The 20,442-nt window shown below is 45.3% G+C and overlaps 1 protein-coding gene across 8 annotated transcripts in view; it reads left to right on the top strand.

Annotated features, from left to right (window-relative positions):
• KAZN (kazrin, periplakin interacting protein) overlaps positions 1-20,442 on the top strand; it is a 721,176-nt gene that overhangs the window by 491,400 nt on the left and 209,334 nt on the right. The window contains exon 1 of one of the 8 annotated variants that reach the window (XM_043531934.1): positions 6,257-6,810. The exons of the other annotated variants lie outside the window; for them this stretch is intronic. Coding sequence (XP_043387869.1) covers positions 6,783-6,810 — 28 coding nt within the window. The 5' untranslated portion in view covers positions 6,257-6,782. Of the gene's footprint in view, positions 1-6,256; positions 6,811-20,442 lie in introns of those variants that run through there. 8 annotated transcript variants of the gene reach the window in all.

Here is a 20,442-nt window from a genome sequence, read left to right as displayed (position 1 = left end):
TGGGATGGTTTGCCTCTATTCTTTATTAAAAGTATCTCATTCCTAGGACAGGATTGTGTGTACAAACATAAGCCTTAGCTCCCACTCTTTGTCCTGGGGTGGTCTAATTAGGATTTCTCCCTACAGAACCCTCCAGCTCTTCCTTCTTGCAACAGGGAGACTGTTGGCCTTTTTTGTTCCCAAATGATGCTAATCAGACCCTATTGCTCTGGCTACCAGCGTAAGTCAGGAATCTAGCTCTGTTCCTCCATAGCTGGTCCTGCAGCCTCAAACCCAATTACATTTTCCTAAATATGTAGCTATTATTTTCATTTAGAAATCAAATGTATAGAGAAGACAAACACTGGAACCCATACAGAGTATCATCAAACAACTAAAAACCATACTCAGTGAGACCCCATCCTGAAAGAACTCTTTCCTGAAAGCTCTCTTCTGGCCTTCAAACAACCCTCAACCTCTCCAGGCTCATTATCAAAAACAAGCTCCCCAAGTCCCCACAGACCAGGGCCCACCAACTCAAAGCGGCACCAGTCCTGCCAGAACAACAGATGCAAAACCTGCTGACATATCTCCACTGCTAAAATGATCAACATCCACCACAACACACCTTTCAAGATCCATGAGTACAACACATGCCTATCACAACATGTGGTGTACCCCATCCAGTGCACTAAATGCCCCAGTAACAACTGTGTGGGTGAAACCAGACAATTCCTATGCTCTCGAATGAACTCATACAGGAAAAAGATAAAAGACAAAAACACCCTCTCACCTGTGGGTGAACACTTTTCACAAAGCGATGACTTGATTTCGGACCCATCAGTTCTCATCCCCAAGGGAAACCTGCACAACACTTTCAAAAGACCAACCTTGGATACGGTTGCCAACTTTCCAGTCACACAAAACCAAACACCCTAGCCCTGCCCCTGACCCGAGGCCCCGCCCCTTCCCTGAGGCCCCGCCCCCGCTCATTACATTTCCCCTCCCTCGGTGGCTCGCTCTCCCCCACCCTCACTCACTTTCACTGGGCTGGGGCAGGGGGTTGGGGTGTGGGAGGGGGTGAGGGCTCTTACTGGTGGTGCTGACTCTGGGGTGGGGCTGGTATGAGGGGTTTGGGGTGCAGGAGGGGTCTCCAGGCTGGGGGTTGGGGCTGAGGGATTTGGAGTGCAGGAGGGGGGTTGTGGTACAGGAGGGGGTGAGGGCTCTGGGCTGGGGGTGCAGGCTCTGGGGTGGTCCAGAGATGAGGGGTTTGGGGTGCAGGACGGGGCTCCAGGCTGGGGGGGGCTCAGGGCTAGGGTAGGGTGTTGGGGCTCAGGGTAGGGGCACGGGTTTACCTCAGATGGCTCCAGGTCAGCGACGCAGCGGGTGGGGGGCTAAGGCAGGCTGCCTGCCTGTCCTGGCACCGCGCTGCACGCGCCCCGGAGGCAGCCAGCAGGTCCAGCTCCTAGGCAGGGGTCCAGGAGGCTCCACACGCTGCTCTCACCTGCAGGCACTGCCCCCCCCAGCTCCCATTGGCTGGTTCCTGGCCAATGGGAGTGTGGAGCCAGTGCTCAGGGCAGGGGTACTGCATGGAGCCTCGTGGCCCCACCGCCTAGGAGCCGGACACACTGGCCGCTTCTGGGGCACAGCGCGGTGCCAGCCAGGACAGGTTGGGACTAGCCTGCCTTCAACCTGCAGCACCGCTGACTGGACTTTTAATGGCCTGGTCAACGGTACGGACCAGAGTCACTAGGGTCCCTTTTCGACCGGGTTTTCCATTTGAAAACCGGACACCTGGTCACCCTAGTCTTGGAGCTTAAATTCATAACTTTGCTAGACACTAAAAATCACAGCCTTAATAAAGACACCGGATTTATGGCTTATTACAACAATCTGTAATCCACTAACCCCCCTTTTGTCCTATGACAATGGGGTAATAACAGGCCACTTCACCTTGAATTTGTCCCGTTGGCTGAGACTATGTGAGCTAACTACTTTTGCTAAATTATCTGTTGGATCTTGTATTTAGCTGTGACACTCTTTGTACCTTCCCCAGACCTGAAGAACAGCTCTATGTAGCTCGAAAGCTTGTCTCTCTCACCTACAGAAGTTGATCCAATAAAAGATATGACCTCCCCTACCTTGTCTCTCTAATATCCTGGGACCGACATGACCACAGCAACACTGCATATTGATTCAAATGTTATTTGTGCAGGCAACCTGCATGTATGTTGCTCCAAACTCCTGCATCACTGATTCAGCAGAGGCCCTTTGGCACAGTTCTCTGTGCAGACTGTCTGTGCTGTTGTGTAATTGTTGCGAACTAATGTATTATATTTTTTTCCATCTGAAAAGGGACCAAATGACTTCTTTTACTGTTTCAAGCATTGCTGCAAAAAGCTGCTCATTTTTTCACTGCTTCCTCCAAATTTGTGACTTTAACAGCATTTGCCTTTACTTCAGCACCATGACTGATTTAGATGCTTGCATGAGCTTACTCTGGGCAGTCATTTTTGTTCTTCACCAGCCACTAAGTGTATCTCCTTCAAGCACATAGCTTTCTTTAGCTATTCAGGACAGGCAATTCGAAATCTGATTCTGCTTTCAGGTCCCCTTCAAGGCCGCCGACTAAATTGACCCTTTGTCACTGGTTAAGCTCAGACTATTGCAACAAAACCTGAAGCCATTTTGCCAGGCTTTATATTTCATTATAATGATGGAACCGAGCAAGGTTTGTGTTGACTTTTGCCAGATCTTTTCACTATCCCTGGATTAGAATTCACCTGAAACCAGTAAACCTCACTGTTGCATATTCAAGTGGATATGCACAGAAGATGTTTGTGCAGTATTCTCCCAGCTCTGTTAATTACAGTCTGTCTAAATTCCCTTTGTAGTTTATAATAATAAATAAGGTAGAAATAATGCCAACACATAAAATCTCTGTTGTAATGATTATCGTTTTGTTTCTGATTTTACATAGCAATGATTTGTAAATCTGTTAAAACTTCCTAAATACATTTTATTATTATATCATTATAGCTCTTTAACATTTCAGTAAGATAGAATTTTCTTCGTTTACTGGCCAGAACTGTTATCTAGTGTTGCTGTGCGTTATCAGACAGCTGCCATGCTCTGCCCTAGATGTGGCTGCAATTGGATGACAGGTGAGGATTTTTCCTGTTTATAGTTTGTAAATTCTTGCTGTGGGAGCCTTCCATATTCTTATCAATGGAATATTTGTATATGTGATGCAATGGGCAAAGCAGAGTACTGCAAAGAAAGCACCTATTGCAATATTTGTAAGGATGTTAACAACGCTTCAGCATAGGCTGTGAAACACGAAAGATTTTTTTCTGCAATCCTTCTGCATAAAACAATTTTTGTAGTTTGGGGTTTGGGGTTTTTTTCACATTCTGTGTGTTGTCGTGAAAACTAGTACATCTGAGCTGCTCTGAAAAAGCTGACAGCAAACAGAGAGAAATGAAATTTATAGGCTGTGTAAACCCTTCCACTAGAATTTAATACTTTTTGCAGGCTTTGGAATTTGAAATGTGATTCCGGCCAAAAGAGTCTGATAGTGAGTGGCAGAGGGAAAGGGAAGCTCATGACTGGTTATTTGAAGGATTGAAGGAAACTAAAGATTACAACAGGTGTCTGCTGGAAAAGTTAATTGTATTATTATGCTAGAAAATAAGGTTGTATAAGGTTGATATCAATGGGACTTAGGCACCTAATCTGTGTAGGTGCTTTTCAATATCCCATTGGGCTTACATTGTAATATCTCTGGGGCAGGAACTCTTCTTTGGTTCTTTCTTTTCTACGGCACCTAGCACAGTGGGGTTATGGTCTACGACTGGGGCTCTGAGATGCTGTGATAAAGTAGGTGCTTATCACCACCTTTAGGCACCTACGTACCTTTAAAATTCTGTCCCCGGGCACCTTGGTGAGACTTGCAATGAAATTTTGACTAAGTCATTTTTTGAAAATGGGACTTACACTTCTACAGCACTTACAGCCAGATTTAAAGGTATTTAAGTGCCTAAAGATGCCCATAGGCCTTTACTGGGATTTGCAAAAGCACCCAGGCACCAAAATCCCATTGAAATCAATGTGCCATGTTGCTGTAGGAAAGACCCACAAACAAATGGAAGGAGACTTAAGGCAAACACTTAAGCACGTGAGTAACTTTATGCCCTGGAGTAATCCCGTTGGCTTCAGTGGGACTGCTCGGCTGAGTAAAATTAAGCATGTGGTTCAGTGGTTGGAAGATCAGGACATAACCTCTCCATACATGGGAAATGGTGGAACTGACTAGTGCTGGGATGCTGAAATGTAATGGTTTCAGAGGAGTAGCCGTGTTAGTCTGTATCAGCAAAAGCAACGAGGAGACCTTGTGGCACCTTGGAGACTAACAAATTTATTTGGGCATAAGCTTTCCTGGGCTAAAACCCACTTCATCAGATGCATGGAGTGAAAAATACAGTAAGTAATGGGAGCTGTGCAGTTACAGGCTGGGTTTTTTTAAAAAACAGCTTCTCTGCAAAGTGCTGCCAGGGCACAAAATAAATAAATTGAAATATATTTTCTGCTCTGATCTCATAGTAACATTAATTGTCACTTGGAACAACAAATAGTTTAAGAAAAAAAACAAAAAACCCTAGACAGAAGTGTGGTCTTTAAGTTGACAGTACCCCTTTAAACGTCAGAATTTGTAGCTGCTTTCCTGCTGCCTGGCTGTACCTTGGCACTACATTAATCCTCTATTTTAGAAGTAAGAAATAGTCTATATACTGCCCTGCACCATATTATTGGTCTTCTTGCTGCAGTATGGTTATTTTTTTCTATTATATATTGTTCTCAATAGAATTGTTCTGCCCCCAGCCTGTAGATAACAATTGTTACTAAATGAATTTGAGCTTTTCCTTAAAGGTTAAGTTGCTGCCTTGCAAGTTGGTGAATAGCAATGAGAGATGCTTCTCCCCCTCCAATGTATAGGTCTTGAGTCCTGATCCTGCAAAATTTTCAAATATTACATTCTCAAATATACTGTACAGCAGTACATTTCATATTGAAATTCTTAATAAAATCCTCCAAATTGGAGGTTAGCGTCTGTGTTGTGCTCAGTCATGAATGCCTTTGGGGCTAAGTTTTGAACCAGTGTGATCTGGGTCAGATACAATCCAGCGTTGCCAACTCTCATATTAGGTGTAGGTATTTTTTAAAGCCCCAGCTCCTGGAGTCAGATGAATAAGTGAAAATCTCAGCTTTCAATAAAAGCAAACAAAAACTAACCACCTCCACCAGCATTCTGGCCCTCATAGTGGTGAAGAAAAGCTTGAAAACATGACCTGGGTGTAGCCTAAAGGTTCAAAACCCAGAATGAATGAATGAATGAAGGAATAATTATATATATATATATTTATTTAACCCCGGAGCTTCCTCCAGCACCCTGAACTCCCTATTTCTGGCCCCACCCCAGAGCCCGCACCCCCAGCCGGAGCCCTCACCCCCTCCTGCACCCCAACCCCCAATTTCATGAGCATTCATGGCCCGCCATACAATTTCCATGCCCAGATGTGGCCCTTGGGCCAAAAAGTTTGCCCACCCCTGGTATATGGTAATACTGCAGTATAATCTGATGATTTAAGAAAACCTGTCTGTCTTTTGCTGACTCCATACCTTGGGTAGTTTATTTTGGCAGAATGAAACTCCTGTTAAATACATAAATCAAAGCCTGGGGGTAAATGAGAGAGAAATGTCTAACTTGGTGCCTTCATCCCTACAGAGTGTTGGACCTCACCTGAACTGAATCTCAGCTCTTGTAGCTCTGCAGGAGTGGAACTGCGGAGTCTAGCAGCTTTGAACTAGGAGTTGAGCTTTAGAGTTGCAGAGTTTAGGTGCTCTGCCACCAGGGAGCAAGTAGTGAAACTCCTATTGATTTCAGGGGGAGTTGCAGTACCCCAGTCCTGAACAGGGGATGAATTTCCCCCCATGCAGCGGTCCAGCACAAGGCTTACGTGCTGCTTACATCCCACTTAATTCTAATTTTGAGGGTGTAACTGATGCCTTTTTGTATGAGCAACTCTGCCCAGGGGTGAATTTCGCATGGGGAGAATTGGGAACTATAGCAGGGTGGCTTCACCCTGGGACTAAGCCAACTTGATTACAGAATGATCCCCACCTGGAGGGAATCAAATAATTCCCCATAATGAGGCTGCACTAGTGGGAATGGAGGCAGGCTTAAGAGGTGATAAAGTGCAGCTGGGGAAAGGGGTGGAGGAAGAGGCAGGCAAGAAGCTCAGGGAGTAAGGAAAGCTGTCCAGGCAGGGAGGCCTAGGGGAGACCCTGATTAAGCAGGGAAGAGACAGAGAGAAGCAGGGTAGAGCTTGAGAGGCTGGGTAGGAAGCAGCCCAGGGAAAGCTGCACCACAGTTCAAGGAGCAGATGCAGCTGTTCAGTCCAGGATCCTGAGGCCACTGCTCAGAGTTGAGGGTGGGACTGGATTCACCTACCAGCCCCCAGGAATGGGGGGGGGGTATAAACCCACCGCAAAGGTTATTGGGTCCAGGAAGAGGGCTCCAGGCTGAGCTGAAGATGGCTGAGGAAGAGCCCCAGAGTGGGGGAAGGATTTTTCTTTATGTTAAACATTTTGGGGACTTTTAGTTTGAATGACTGGGACCCCAGCAGGGATGGACTCTAAGATGGTGACCCAGCCGGAGGGCTGAATTATTGACAGAGAAACCACCACCGCACTGAAGCAACTGTCGGCAGGGGGAGCTAGCCCAGCGCAAGAGCTGCGACCCCATGCCTGGTCACCACGGGGTGCCTAGCGGTGAGTGAACTCAGTTACAGGACCCTAGTATACAGCGTTTCAGTCGGTCAAATCCCAGAGGACAGAACTGATCTGTGTCGAGCCAGGCAAACTCAGGTTACGTGTAAATAAATGGGGATTTGTCATTCCCGCTCTTCTCAACATGGACTAAGCAGAATAGATTTAGCCAATGATCCTAAATACCTGTAAAGGTGGTAAAGGATAATTTGTCTGAGCAATAAACTGCTCCTGAGGTTGCTGTCCTGTTCATGCCGACGTAGCAAATTACACTAAGACAAGGCTCAACTTTGTTATTTGCCTTGGTCACTTAGCAAGGAGGTAGGTGTTGCAAACCAAAGCAGCCCTGCAAGTTTATTAAAGCAGATTATTGTATTGGCCTGAGGTGACCAAAAATTTTTCCCCAGAAGTGTGGCAGCTGGAGGTGGGGGGGGGAATGGAATCGGGTGGAGAAAGAGAAGAAATGTTTTTAAAATATATGTAAAATGCATCTGCGACAGCTGAGAAGTAAATTTTTGTTTTCCATCAGTCACCAAAATGAAGGTACATTTAATGTTTATCTCACTGCGCGGGGACGGATTAGTGCCATGGGATAGGTCAAATGGATAATATTAGGGTTTATATCCTCAGAGACTTCTCTGTAAGTTATATAGTCATTAGGCTACTATTTTTTTATAACCCAGCTTTAAGGGGCAGGTCACTTCACTAAACCCTGCTGAACTGGGCCAAGAAAACGCCAGTGTATTTCATATTTTTCGGGATGTGTGTGTAAATGTGGCAACTAAAAGGACACTCACTTAGCCGATTGTGCCTCATAACGATAATTCAGTTCTCTCGGCCATGTGCACGGCCTGCAGCTATGCCCCTGTAGCACTGTAGTGTAGACGTTTCCTACAGCGAAGCAATGGAAAGGGTTTTCCCATCGCTAGGCAATCCACCTCTCTGAGTGGCAGTAGCTAGCCCTATCATCCCCCAAGGTTGGGTTGGCATAGCTACAGCATTCAGGGGTGTGAATTTTTCACGCCTCAGCACCGTCGCTATGGCGACTGAACTTTTAAGTGTAGACTGGGCCTTAGCTAGCACGTCTTGCACCTCTTTAGAGAGGCTAATGGGCCTCGTTCTCCTTTCACAATAGTTTTACACCAAGTTGTTTTCACTGGTGGACATTGGGAGTAACCGCACTGAAAGGGAAAGGAGAATGAGGGGCTAATGTACTTAAGTGCTCAGCAGTTCTGTGAGGTAGGTATAGTCCTTAGGCTTTAGGGTTTAAGCCAATCTCTCACTGTTCTTGATCAGGATGATGAGACCTGATGTGGGAGTCAGATTATTTCGTTTCTGCTAGTGCAGGGTTCTGTCTCCCTCTGAAGCAGCTGGTACTGGCAACTCTGAGACAGGATCCGGGGCTAGATGGACCTTGGTTCTGATCCAATCTGTCCGTTCCTGTGCTCTTCATTTTACAGAATAGCAAACCTGAGGCAATGGGATTTGTCAAAGCTATAGAGCGAGTCAGTCCTTGGCCAATTTGTGTTCTTAATCCCCGTTCCCTGGTCTCAACACTAGATAACACTCCCTCCTGTGTTAAACCAAAAGGCAGAGACTTCACTGATCACTCTGGCCCTCTCGCCCCCATCCAAGAGGTAACAGGGTTTTTTATCCTGATTTACCAAATGGAGGCCTCAATTCTGCAGGATAGCGAACTCTCTGGACTCATTGTCTCCAGTAGTAACTGAGAGAGTTCAAGAATGAAGATTTTTCTCACCTCACCTCACAGCGGGGAAGGTTTTTCTGCACGTTTGATTGTTCCATAATGTACTGAACCAAACCAACACGCTGTGTTTGTTACAAACATTCATTTGTAAAAGCTGTTAGCATGAGCCATTAACATTTCCTTTTAATCATTCAGGTTACCTCTTCTTAAAAAGCAGAATTAATAGGCTTTGAAAAGGCGCTTTCCAACCACAAAGGTTTCTCCAGGGAAGAGTTCTGTTGGAGTATCATGAGCTAATCAGACCTTCATTTTCTCCCCTTTCTTGTAAATGATTAATTGCTTTCAATTGATTTATGAGTATTACGCTTAATATCTACAACACACAGCAGGAGCATAGGCTATTTCATAGCACATCAGGTCATTGACCCATCAGTTCCGACATCCTGCTTCCTGTCATACCAGATCAGACCGCTGGTCTGTCAGGTTTGATATCCTGCCTCCAGCACTGTCTCACATGTGATGCTTTGGAGGAAGATAGAAGCAGCCCAGAACTTAGTCATTTATGTAAGGCTGTGTCATTATAGCCACTGTTTATTTCTTCTTTGATTCCTGCGGGCAATCCACTAGAGCCCTGCAGCATCGGGTCCGATTACCATCATCCTAGCCAATGCACGTCTCCAAATCCTGTTAGCCTGCACTGCCTCTATTAATTAGCCATCAGAACATTTGTATCTTTCACTAAAACATGTTCTAATTAGCGATTAAAAGTTTAGTCTGTCTAGGTGTTTGGCTCCATTTAGCTTAAGTCTGTTCCAAAAAGGCAGCAGATTTTTACGATCGATCTGCTTTGAGGGCTGACTTCCATTTTTTAAAATGGACCAAAGAAGCAGGTTCTGAGAAATGCTGGCAGATTCCACAGCTCTTTGTGTTTGAATTCCATCATTCTTTTGCTAATAATAACACTTTGCTCTTATACAGCATTAAAAATCAACGAGTAAAAGGAAATATGGATTCATGGCTTGCTATTAAGCACATGCATAAGTCCCATTGACTTTGATGGGATCTAAGGATCAGCAAACGTTTAAGTGCTTTGCTGAACTGGACATTGATGAGAGACGGTCCTGAATCCAAACACTTAAAATGTTGAGTGTCTGAAATCCAAATCTGAATGTTGCAAATGGGCCCCCAACTGTACAATATTGTGGGTTGTACCAAGCCCCTGGAATTCTCTTCCACACCCCAAAATCTGGGTTATTTCAAATCCGGACCTGGATGTGAATTAGATGCTTTCAATCTGTCTGTACTCTAAATGTGCCCAATAAAGCTTTACTAATGTAAATAGTCCAGTTGAAGCTAGGGATGCAGAACAGGGCTTTTATTTGCATTTGGAATATAACCAGTTTTCAGTGAGACACACTGCCATTTACGGGTAAATTCCATACATATTGATAAGCATGACCATGCACGTGCCCATTTTGACAATGCAAGGGGTAGATATTTTATAGGAAGCTTTTCCACACCATATTCTCCAATATGCATCTAAATTGTGGTGGGAATGAAATAGTTAATGAAGATGATCCATTAGAATTTCTTGTTAGAAGCTATCTGTGAAAGCTAAAGCGTGGCTTTAAAAAGCAAACAAAACCACAATACAATAGCATCTGGTTTATAAAGATAGTGTCCCAAAAGCTGCTTTCAGTTACACCCCTTCAGTGTCATTAAAATAATGCATTTAATTGAGGATGGAAATTGGTGTCGTGGATTTTACAAATGGCTGTACATTTTTCATTTAAAATATTTTTACTAACCCTTCTTGATGTGTTTCCCTGCCCCTCCCCCCTCAGTTTTGTTTGTCTTGACAACTCGTTTCAGGGCTCTCCTTGCCCCCACCCTGGAAGCCACATGAGCAATTTCCCCTGAAGAAGAGATCACTGCTTGCTGCTCTGACCCTCATCCATCCAGGAACAACCTGTTGCTTTACCCAGTGTCTCCCTTCCCTTTCTTTGAATATGGACCTCACTGCCACATGATATCACTGAGGCCAAGAGCCTAGCAGGATTGAAAAAGGCATTAGGCATTTAGAATTAATCAGAATAGCCTAGTACTAATAGTGTATGCTTAAAAAAAATAGCCAAGAGTTTTGGAAGGGCTACAAACTGATGATCCAGGCTTTAAGCCAGCCTCTGGCTTCTGGAAGTCAGAAGAGCCTTTCCATGATGGTAGGTTTTCCCATAACTGCTACTGCTTGGCTTTTTGCAACTTCCTCTGAAGGATCTGGAACTGGCTGCTGTCAGTATATTGGACTAGAGGGACCACTGATCTCATCCAGTGTAGCAATGCCTATGTTACCTCAAACAAATGCCACTACTCCACAAGAGAGGAGGGATAATGGTTAGGGAAGACTGCGAACTGAGGCACAGAGAGAGGCTAAGTTACATGCCCAAGGAAGCTTGTAGCAGAGCAGAGACTTGAAGCCAGATCTCCCAAGTAAATTGGGTTCCATAGGCGGTCGTTCGACGAGGGAGTAGTGGGAGGGCTTCTTTCAGACGAGTCCTTAAAAATGTGATTAAGATAATGTTGAAGTAAAAAGAAAACGGTATAGAGTTTAAGCATAGAAGTTTCTGGTTATCAGGGAATAAAGTACAGATTATCAAGGGGTGCGAAATTCGGTTTAGGAATGAGTGGCGTAAGGAATACATAATCTGCAATCTCCCCAATTGGGGGTAAAAGTTTAACGGGTCAAAGTACAGACACTGAGATATGGGGGTATGTTGTCCATATAATGGCTATGTTCAGGTGTGGGGTATAATGAGTGGATACAATGATGAGGATGGATCTACCCTCATTTGGTGGGATTTAATGTTCAGTGAGTTTATGGTTCCAGTTCATATGGTCCAATGGGAAAAGTCTCTCGGTCCCTTTCTCGAAGTTGATGCACAATGTCATACCAACTCACACCTCCTGGTGCTGTCGGTGGCCAGTGATGTGTTCGATGTAGATGTCCCTCGACCACTGGATGGTGTCCGAAACCATGAGGCGCCGCATTCCATGAGCAGCCGTGCGTAGCATCGACCGATCCCACAGGTCCGCAGCATACGCTTGTTGCAGGGGTCCCAAGCGCCCAGGGCTCTGATGATCAGGGTCGGCTCTCTGAGCGTTGAGGGATCAGGGTTTGGGAATGCAGGAAGGGGAAGCAAAGAGGCAGAAAAATGTCCTTAGACAAAATTTCACCTTCCGCTTTGCTTCTCCAGCTCCATTATTGTGTAACACGCTGTGCAACTGACTTCTGCCTTGAAGGGGGCTGCATTTCAGCAGTGTAGTCTTCTGCTCTCCACCTAACCGGCTGAGCAACAAAACAGCACTTTGATGATTCTCCCCCCCCCCTTCCCTTGAAGATTTATTGTGCATTATTAAATCTGATCTGGGAGAGTCACACTGCGTATATCTGAGCAGGTTGGGAGAGGAGACAAAAATTGTTGGACTTTGACCACAGGACTGAAACAAAACAGGAGTGGTCAGCTACTTGCGGTGGTGGAATGTGCTCAGCTTTCTGAGCAGTGCTGCGTAATCTGTGAGATGTACTGTGGGCTAGAGGTTAGAGTAGCAAATAGAAGCTAGGACTTCTCCATTCTGTTTTGGCTCTGTGGAATGTTGCCTTGTGGTTAGAATCTGGGAATTCCTAGGGTCTGTTCCTGGCTCTGGAGGAAAAGAGGCTTAGTAACTGGGAGTTGAGACTTTTGCAATCTGTTCCTGGCTTATGGGGGAGTGTAGACAAGTGGGTGGAATAGCGGATTGAGAATCAGCATTCCTGTGTTCTACTCACAGGCTTTTCAGTAGCTTTGTACAGATCACATAGGGTATATCTACACACTGCAGCTGGGAGGTGTAATTCCCAGTTTGCGTAAACTTGAACAGGCTAACTCTGCTAGAGCTGCATGCTAAAAGTAGCAGTGTGGTTTTGGTGGCTCGGGCTGGCCAGTCTGAGGTATGTACTCAAATGGCTAACCCGAGCCTCCGAGGCTAGCCTGCTGCTTTTAGTGTGCTGTCTCAAACAGGGCTAGCGCGCATATATCTCCCTGAGCTGGATATCACGCCTCCCAGCTGCAGTGTAGATGTTTCCTTAGCCTTTCTGAGAGTCAGTTTACCTGACTGTAAAATGGGTGTTACATCTGCCTCACAGGGGAGTTGCAAAGGTTAAATAACAAAGGAAAGTTTCTAGAGGTCTTTGGCCTTTGCCATAGAGGGTTTTATCTTCACTGTGGTTTGATCGTGAGTTATCTACCCTCCAGGTAAATCCTCTTGAGAGTTCGCCTGGCTTGCATGAGAGCAAACACACAGCACTCGAGCTGCAGAGGGGGATTGGGTTACTGCCCTGTTAGCAGCACAGAGCAGCCGCGTCCTCATTGCTTGACTAGCTCCGGCATCAGCACTCCAGCCCCTGAGCTTCAATCCAGACTCCCCAGATGAGGCAACTCGCTTGGGTTTAAAGCACCGTCTAACTCAAACTAGAGATTTTTGCGCATGCCCAGAAGTCAGGTTGGGGCCAACACTCCAGCCAGTGAAGACGGACCTGTAGCTGCAACATTGTTTGTTTGTTCTCAATCTTACTGGAGTAAATCTACAAGTAGATACAAGCTCAGAGCACCCAGGCTTAATTGCATGCTGCTATTTGGAGAGTGGCACTTTAGTGCACCATTACTACACAAGGCTGTTGCTTTGTGTTATATTTCTTAGGAAAGCTGTAATTTCTCTATCATCACTTATGTTAATATATTCACTGCAGCATGACATACGATGGGATCCAATGAATAATGTAAAACCCCGAATAACATTGAATCCATATTAAATGTACTTTTCTCCCAGCTTTTTTTTTTAAAGAGGAAAATATTGATTTTGATTGGGTTCAGAGGTTTAAAGCTCACACGGGGTGTCTACATTTTTGAGCTTATAATCAATATTCTAAACCTAGTTGCTGGTAATGTTTGAGCACCATATCCTATTCCCCTTCATGTCTGCAAATTACAGGCTTTCAGGTAAGTCGCACTCCATTTTGCAGTGATTGCAAGAAATGGATTTCATTAGCTTACCAAGTTGCTCCAGGAGGCTTGCATTATTAAGATCTTCAGGAAGAACAGGAGCACGGGATGCTGCTGTCCTTTGCCTCCACCAATAAGTGTTTTGTCAGTAGTGCTAACAAGCCAGGGAAGAATTTGAGACATGGTGAGAAAATCAAGCCGGGGAGGGGGGGGGGGAGTGGTAAGATAAAATGTTAAGAGAGGCTGCAAAATTCAAATCTGGATCCAGGTTTCAGGGGTGTTCGGATCCAGGGGGTTTGGTTTGGCCCACTGTATATAGGGGCAGTTTGCAAAAGATGGATATGAATTTAGGTTGGGGTTTTAAACATGCTGCCTACCCCTTCCAGGTTTGGATTCAAAATGGATCTACAACCCTGGAAGTAAGCTTGGAACTGGGGATCTGAATATGATATTCCCTGCTCCCCACCTCCCCTACACCCTTTGCCCCTGGAATTCATGGAGATGAATGGCTTTTGATTTGTGGTTCTGGTTGGGCCTTGTTACGTGTGTGTGTGTGAGTGCACAGACGATTACACATCATGCACACATACACGTCATACGTGCTGTGGTCAGACGTCACTGGTAGTTACCATGCTGTGGTATCTGAGATACTGCAGTATTTCTCTGTACTTCGAATAGGAAATATCTTCAAGGTTTCAGGTACTTTGCTGTGTTAAATGTTTGATTGATTTTTAGCAGTGACCATTGTATTAGGTTTGATTCTAGGGCAGGGATCGGCAACCTTTGGCACGCAGCCTGTCAGGGGAAGCCCCTGGCGGGCCAGGCTGGTTTGTTTACCTGCTGCATCCACAGGTTTGGCAGATCACAGCTCCCACTGGTCGTGGTTCGCCGTTCCAGGCCCACGCCATTTCCCGCAGCCCCCATTGGCTGGGCACAGCGAACCGCAGCCACTGGGAGCTGCGATCAGCTGAACCTGCGGACGCTGCAGGTAAACAAACTGGCCCGGCCCACTAGGGGCTTACCCTGACGGGTCGTGTGCCAAAGGTTGCCGATCCCTGTTTTAGGGTCTGTGCTGGCTTCAGCTGGTGCCAAACCTAACAGTGGCAGTAACCCCCTGGGATGCACATTGTCTCCATTCCCCGCTATGCCAGACGGCATCATCCAAAAATGAACAGTGCTGATCAGTTAGGGGTTAAGGCCGGGGTTCCTGAAGTTGTAAATAGGGGGTTCCTGTGGACTCATGATCTCACTTTAGGGCTTCCTTCTCCTGGCAGAACCATTAGGGATGTCACTGTGCAAGCACCTTTTACCCATGGGCAAGTGGAATAGAACAGGGTTTCTCAACCCATGGGTTGGGACCCAGAATCGGGTCGCCAGAATGTTTTAAAGGGTCGCGTGGCAGCTACTGTGGCTCCTGTCCCCTGGGGCTGTCTGGACTTGCCTCCCTGCTCCAGACACTGCAACCTCTGGGGTCCCAGAGCCACTCGGGTTTAGCCCAGCCATCATGATGACAGGAGTCTAGATAGACCAAATCTGAGTGAGTGGCACTGCAACCCCAGAAGCCAGGTCACAACTCCACTCGCACAAATTTGGTCCAGTCAGGGGGGCGGGGCCAAACCTGAATAGCGCTGCAACCCCAGAGGTTGCTTCCAACACCCAGAGTGGAGAGCCAAGCCCAGCCAGCCCCACAGCACAGGAGCTGCTGGAGCTGTCACTGTTGGGTGAGTGCTGGGCAGGACACAACCGGCCCCACCCCGCCCCCCATGGGGAGCAGGACCTGATTGAAACCACCCCAGGCAATCCCCCCCAAGACTATTTATTAGGTCCCAACAGGCCATAAACATTTACAAATGTGTCTTGTGCCCAGACAGCTTGAGAACCACTGGCTTAGGGAGATGCAATTCACATCTGCCTCCAAATCACATCCTGTGTGTATGTGTGTGTGTGTGTGATCCCTCCACAACTTTCAAAGGGTAATTGGTTAGAGTTGGTTTTTTTTTAATGGGCAAGTAACTGCTTTTAATCTTTGTATTCAAACAAAAACATTTCTATCCTAACAAAAAGAGAGAAAATCCAGAATGTGTTAACAGATGTTCTCTCATTAGGGTGCTGCTGAGACATGGTGTAAAGAGCAAACAATAGATTGGGTTTGTTTTATAGAATTTTCAGCAGTATCACTTCCACTTTGCTGGTCCTGTGTAAGTGATCACATACTTCAACGTTACCTGTCCTCCTGGAGCTGCTTTTGTTGTGTTAATTTTATTGAAGTAGAAATGCAGATTGCAATGTGAGATGGCATCAGAGGTAGCAGCCTTGTTCTCCTTAAAATTCACTCTGGAGCAGGTGGATAGTATGATTGAGAAATGCTTCTGGCAGTGGAAGGGTGAAAGCAATGCGCCTACTAATGCATCCCAATATGCCATTAGCCTTCTTGGCAACAAGGGCACACTGTTGACTCATATTCAGCTTCTCGTCCACTTTAATTCCCAGGTCCTTTTCTGCAGAACTGCTGCTTAGCCAGTCGGTCCCTAGCCTGTAGCAGGGCAGGGATTCTTCCCTCCTAAGTGCAGGACTCTGCACTTGTCCTTGTTGAACCTCATCAGATTTCTTTTGGCCCAATCCTCCAATTTGTCTAGGTCACTCTGGATCCTATCCCTCCCTTTCAGCATATCTACCTCTTCCCCCCCCAGCTTAGTTGTCATCTGTGAACTTGCTGAGGGTGCAATCCAGCCCATCATCCAGATCATTAATGAAGATGTTGAACAAAACTGGCCCCAGCACCGACCCCGGGGCACTTTGCTTGATACCGGCTGCCAACTAGACATCGAGCCATTGAGCCTGATGATCTAGCCAGCTTTCCATCCACATTATAGTTCATTCATTCAATCCATACTTTGTTAACTTGCTGGCAAGAAAACTGTGGGAGACCGTATCAAAAGCATTGCTAAAGTCAAGATATATCACACCCACCACTTTCCCCATATCCAAGGAGCCAGTTATCTCATCATAGAAGGCAATCAGGTTGGTCAGGCATGACTTGCCTTTGGTGAATCCATGTTGACTGTTCCTGATCACCTTCCTCTCCTCCAAATGTTTCAAAATGGATTCCTTGAGGACCTGTTCCATGATTTTTCTAGGGACTGAGGTGCAGCTGAGTTTAAGGTGTCTCAAGTTGGGTGCTCAATAACTAAAGCAACCAGAACCACTTGAAAAACTTGGCCTAGATCAACAGCCCACTTGTGCTATGCTGGAGGTTGTCATGCAATGATAGTAACATGGTTTTGTAGGGAGACCACTGCACTCACGTGCTCTAGTGGTGGGCATCCATATAAAAGCCTGTAGTTGATGGATAGAAAATGGAGTTGTACTAGAGACCAAACTAAACCAAAACCCAAGTCCAGTCATCCTCATTGTTTGGGAAAGTTCAGATCCAGATGCAAATTTTGCAGCTAGATTTTTTTCTAATCATTACTCCTTTCCAAATGGAATCCACTAGGTGAAGAGGGACTTAGTTGTCTGCAAAATGTTCTCTGTGGGAAAAAAACCCAAAGTATGCAGAAATCAGCTGTTTGGGGGATTTTGTTACAAATGTGTAACTCATACCATGTTAGCCAAAAAGTTCTCTAGTTTTTTGTGGGAACCTGGATTGGTTTATAATTTTGTGTAAAACCAGGTGAGCATGGTAGATTCTTTTGCTTTTTGGGGTTCATCTAAAACTGAAACTCAGGCAGAGCAAACCCAGATGTAGCAAACTTGAAAATAATGTTCCGATGGACTCTGGTAAACTATAACTCTAGAGCTTCACATGATTCTGGTTTTGCTATTGCTACAGCCATTTCTGTTTCATTCCACTGTTTTGCTTTGGATTCTGTCACTGGCCACTAAGGGCTTGTTTACACAGGGTCGGTGGGGTTAATCCATAGGTTTTTTTTTTTACTTAATCGGCTTTGAAAATACTTGCGTACACACAATGCTATTCATTGTAGTGCACTGACTCCACATTTATCACAAACTCTGGAGTCTTGTTTCAAAGTGAACTTTGCTGCAGATCTGATCTATTCATGTGCATGCAATGCTTCTGTGAATTACATTGGCGGTCTTCCAGCAGCTATCCAACACGGCTTTGCAGCGCCCATTACTGACCTCTCTGTTTACCTGTGTGCCCTCCCCTGCTCTGGAGTCAAGTTACCTAGATGTCCCTTTTCCCATTTATAAGCTGTTGCACAGACAGATTTTGTTCATTCGCTCCTGGATTCAGGTTCATCACAAGACCTCCAATAATACTTCAGAAGCCCCACAACATGCCTGGAGCAGCTATTTGGGGTCATGCTGAGACCCTGGATCTCATTGCCACCTAGGGAGAGGTATCGGTGGAGGAAGCCCTTGTGGCCAGCCACCAGAATAAAGATTTTTGTTGACATTGCTAGGCAGATGTCCGTGAAGGACCAACATTCAACAAGGGTGAAGCAGAAAAGTATCCACCAGGGGACATGTAACCTGTCCAGTTTTTTTGGAGGAGCTGGACAGGATTTTACGTAACTAGACAACCACCAATCCCAGGCAGCTTGTGGAGCCCGCTGGCTGCCTTTTCCTCTCCAAGACACTCAGTTACTATTTTATGTACCACTCCAATCTATGTATGGTACTTCCATGGCCCCCATTACTACAGTATCTAAGCGCCTCAGTCTTTAATGCACTTGTCCTCACACCCTTCCTGTGAGGTAGGGCAGTGCTATTATGCCCCTTGTACAGATGGGAAACTGAAGCATAGAGAGGCAAAGTGACTTGTGCAAGGTCACACAGGAAACTTGTGATGGAGCGTGGAACTGAATGTCTCCCCCAAGACCCAGAAGCTTTCCTCATGGAATATTTGAACTCCCACTGAACCAGTCATTGTAGCATATAATAAATGCACTTCTCAATCTATCTATATATTTCACTAAATGTACAATCCTCTGCCATTGCTTTACATGCAATAATTCAGTAATTCCCCAGCTTCTTGAAATTTCAGTTTTTCATGTTTTTGATTTATTCACAACCTCATTATGTTGTATATTGTACACCCACAAGTTCTGAAAGTGAATATATCACTGGAAATCCTGTTGAAAATTCTGAATATATATAGCCAGCGTATGCGTGTGTGTGTGTGTATATATATGTATGTATGTGTATATATATAAAATAATGTGTATATACATGGTTTGAATGAAAAGGAGATTGTCTGTCTAGTTTACTACGTGTCTGTAGTTTACAATACGTCTTTGTGGGTCTGATAGATTGTGCTGCTTGTTAAGGGTTAAGTCTCTTAGTTACCTTTTGAGTTGCAGAACCTCAGTTAATGACTTTAAACAGTCTGGTGCTCAAATGGACAATACAGGGAATCCACTGTTTGAAGACTACCTCTGATCCCCTCTGGAGAAACACATAAACCATTTTGGATCAGGTTCAGGGTCCCAGATCAGACAAAAGATCTTTTAAATGGATAAATGTTTGCTTGTGAACTGAGAAATGAACTCTGACTGAGAGAAGGGGTCTGCAGAGATGCAGGCTGAACCTTAGACTCAGAAGAGGTGACAAGGGCAGGTGGAATCTGCCTAAACTGGCAAGAAAAGGACAAGGTTTAGGTGAGATAATGAGTTTAGAGTTTTATTATTTTAACCCCTTTCTCTCTGCTTGTGATGTTGTTATGGATAAATAATTCATACTCCCTTTGAACAAGCTGTTCTGTCACTGAGTTTACCAGCTGGGTCACAGCTCCCAGACAGGATTCTAGAGCAGGGGCCAAACCTGCTGGAGGTAATACAGTTGGGTAATATGGTAAATGGGAGATGCTGTAACCTGATGATCCAGTCTAAAGTGGGGTGAATTGCAGGATTCCAATCTGAGAGAAGTGCGAAGTGTAGGTCTGTCACTTGAAAGGTGCCTGGACGGAGACTGTGAGGGAGGTCACAGGTACAGTTCATCCGATGAAGTGAGCTGTAGCTCACGAAAGCTTATGCTCAAATAAATGTTAGCCTCTAAGGTGCCACAAGTCCTCCTTTTCTTCTTGTAACAAATCGATGCACAGCTGACTATACCAACCTATTTTGCATAGACAAAACAGGTGCACGCCCACTTTTGTAGACAGTCATTACTTGAGGATAAATGGAGGCAAGCCTTCGGCTGCTTGAATAATTGGCCTACGGTGTCTGTCCATTGCTGCTATTGTGGTACATCTGTACTGGATAGCCTGTGAATGAGCCCAATGCTGCAAACCATTACTAGCCCAAGTAGCCTCATTAACTTCAATAGGGCTGATCCGAACGAAGACTCCTTGTGCAAGAAAGAGTTTACAGGATCGATACCACAGACTTCTGCTTTACTTAGAATAAAAATATGGTTACTCTGGTGCCATTTTCCATGCAGTGGGGTAGTTGAAGTATCCTATTAGATTTCCATTAACCTTAGAAGAAAAGAGGAGAGAATCTGCCAGAGGCTTGCCTGAGATTAGCAAAGAGGAACATGCTGTTGTTTGCTTAACCATCAAGAGAAATTGCTGTTATTTCAGCAGATATGAGGAGGGATGGGTGGGGGAATGGACATTAAGCAACCCTGTTTGAGCAGCACTGAAAACATATACTGCACTTGCGCACATTAGATTCAACATCTGGGCAGAAGCTAATAATGCTGTTACCGTGAACTCTCTGATACTATGGTATAGCCCACAAATAAAATGAACAAATCCTCCTAAATGATGCCATTTTCCTTCCTGCTATGATGCTTGCCATGGGGCTGGATTAATTTTGTATGATTTGGTTTCCAAGTGCTTTCCATTTTTTATTTATTTAGATTTTCTTGAGGGAAGGAAAAAGCCCTTAAGCAACATAGACACATTTCCCTGACAGGAGCGGA

Source organism: Chelonia mydas, chromosome 18 (genome assembly GCF_015237465.2).
Source record: "Chelonia mydas isolate rCheMyd1 chromosome 18, rCheMyd1.pri.v2, whole genome shotgun sequence".
Lineage (NCBI taxonomy): Eukaryota > Metazoa > Chordata > Testudines > Cheloniidae > Chelonia > Chelonia mydas.
The sequence above is the reverse complement of the archived record's forward strand: the minus strand, read 5'-3'. Positions and strand labels throughout refer to the sequence as shown.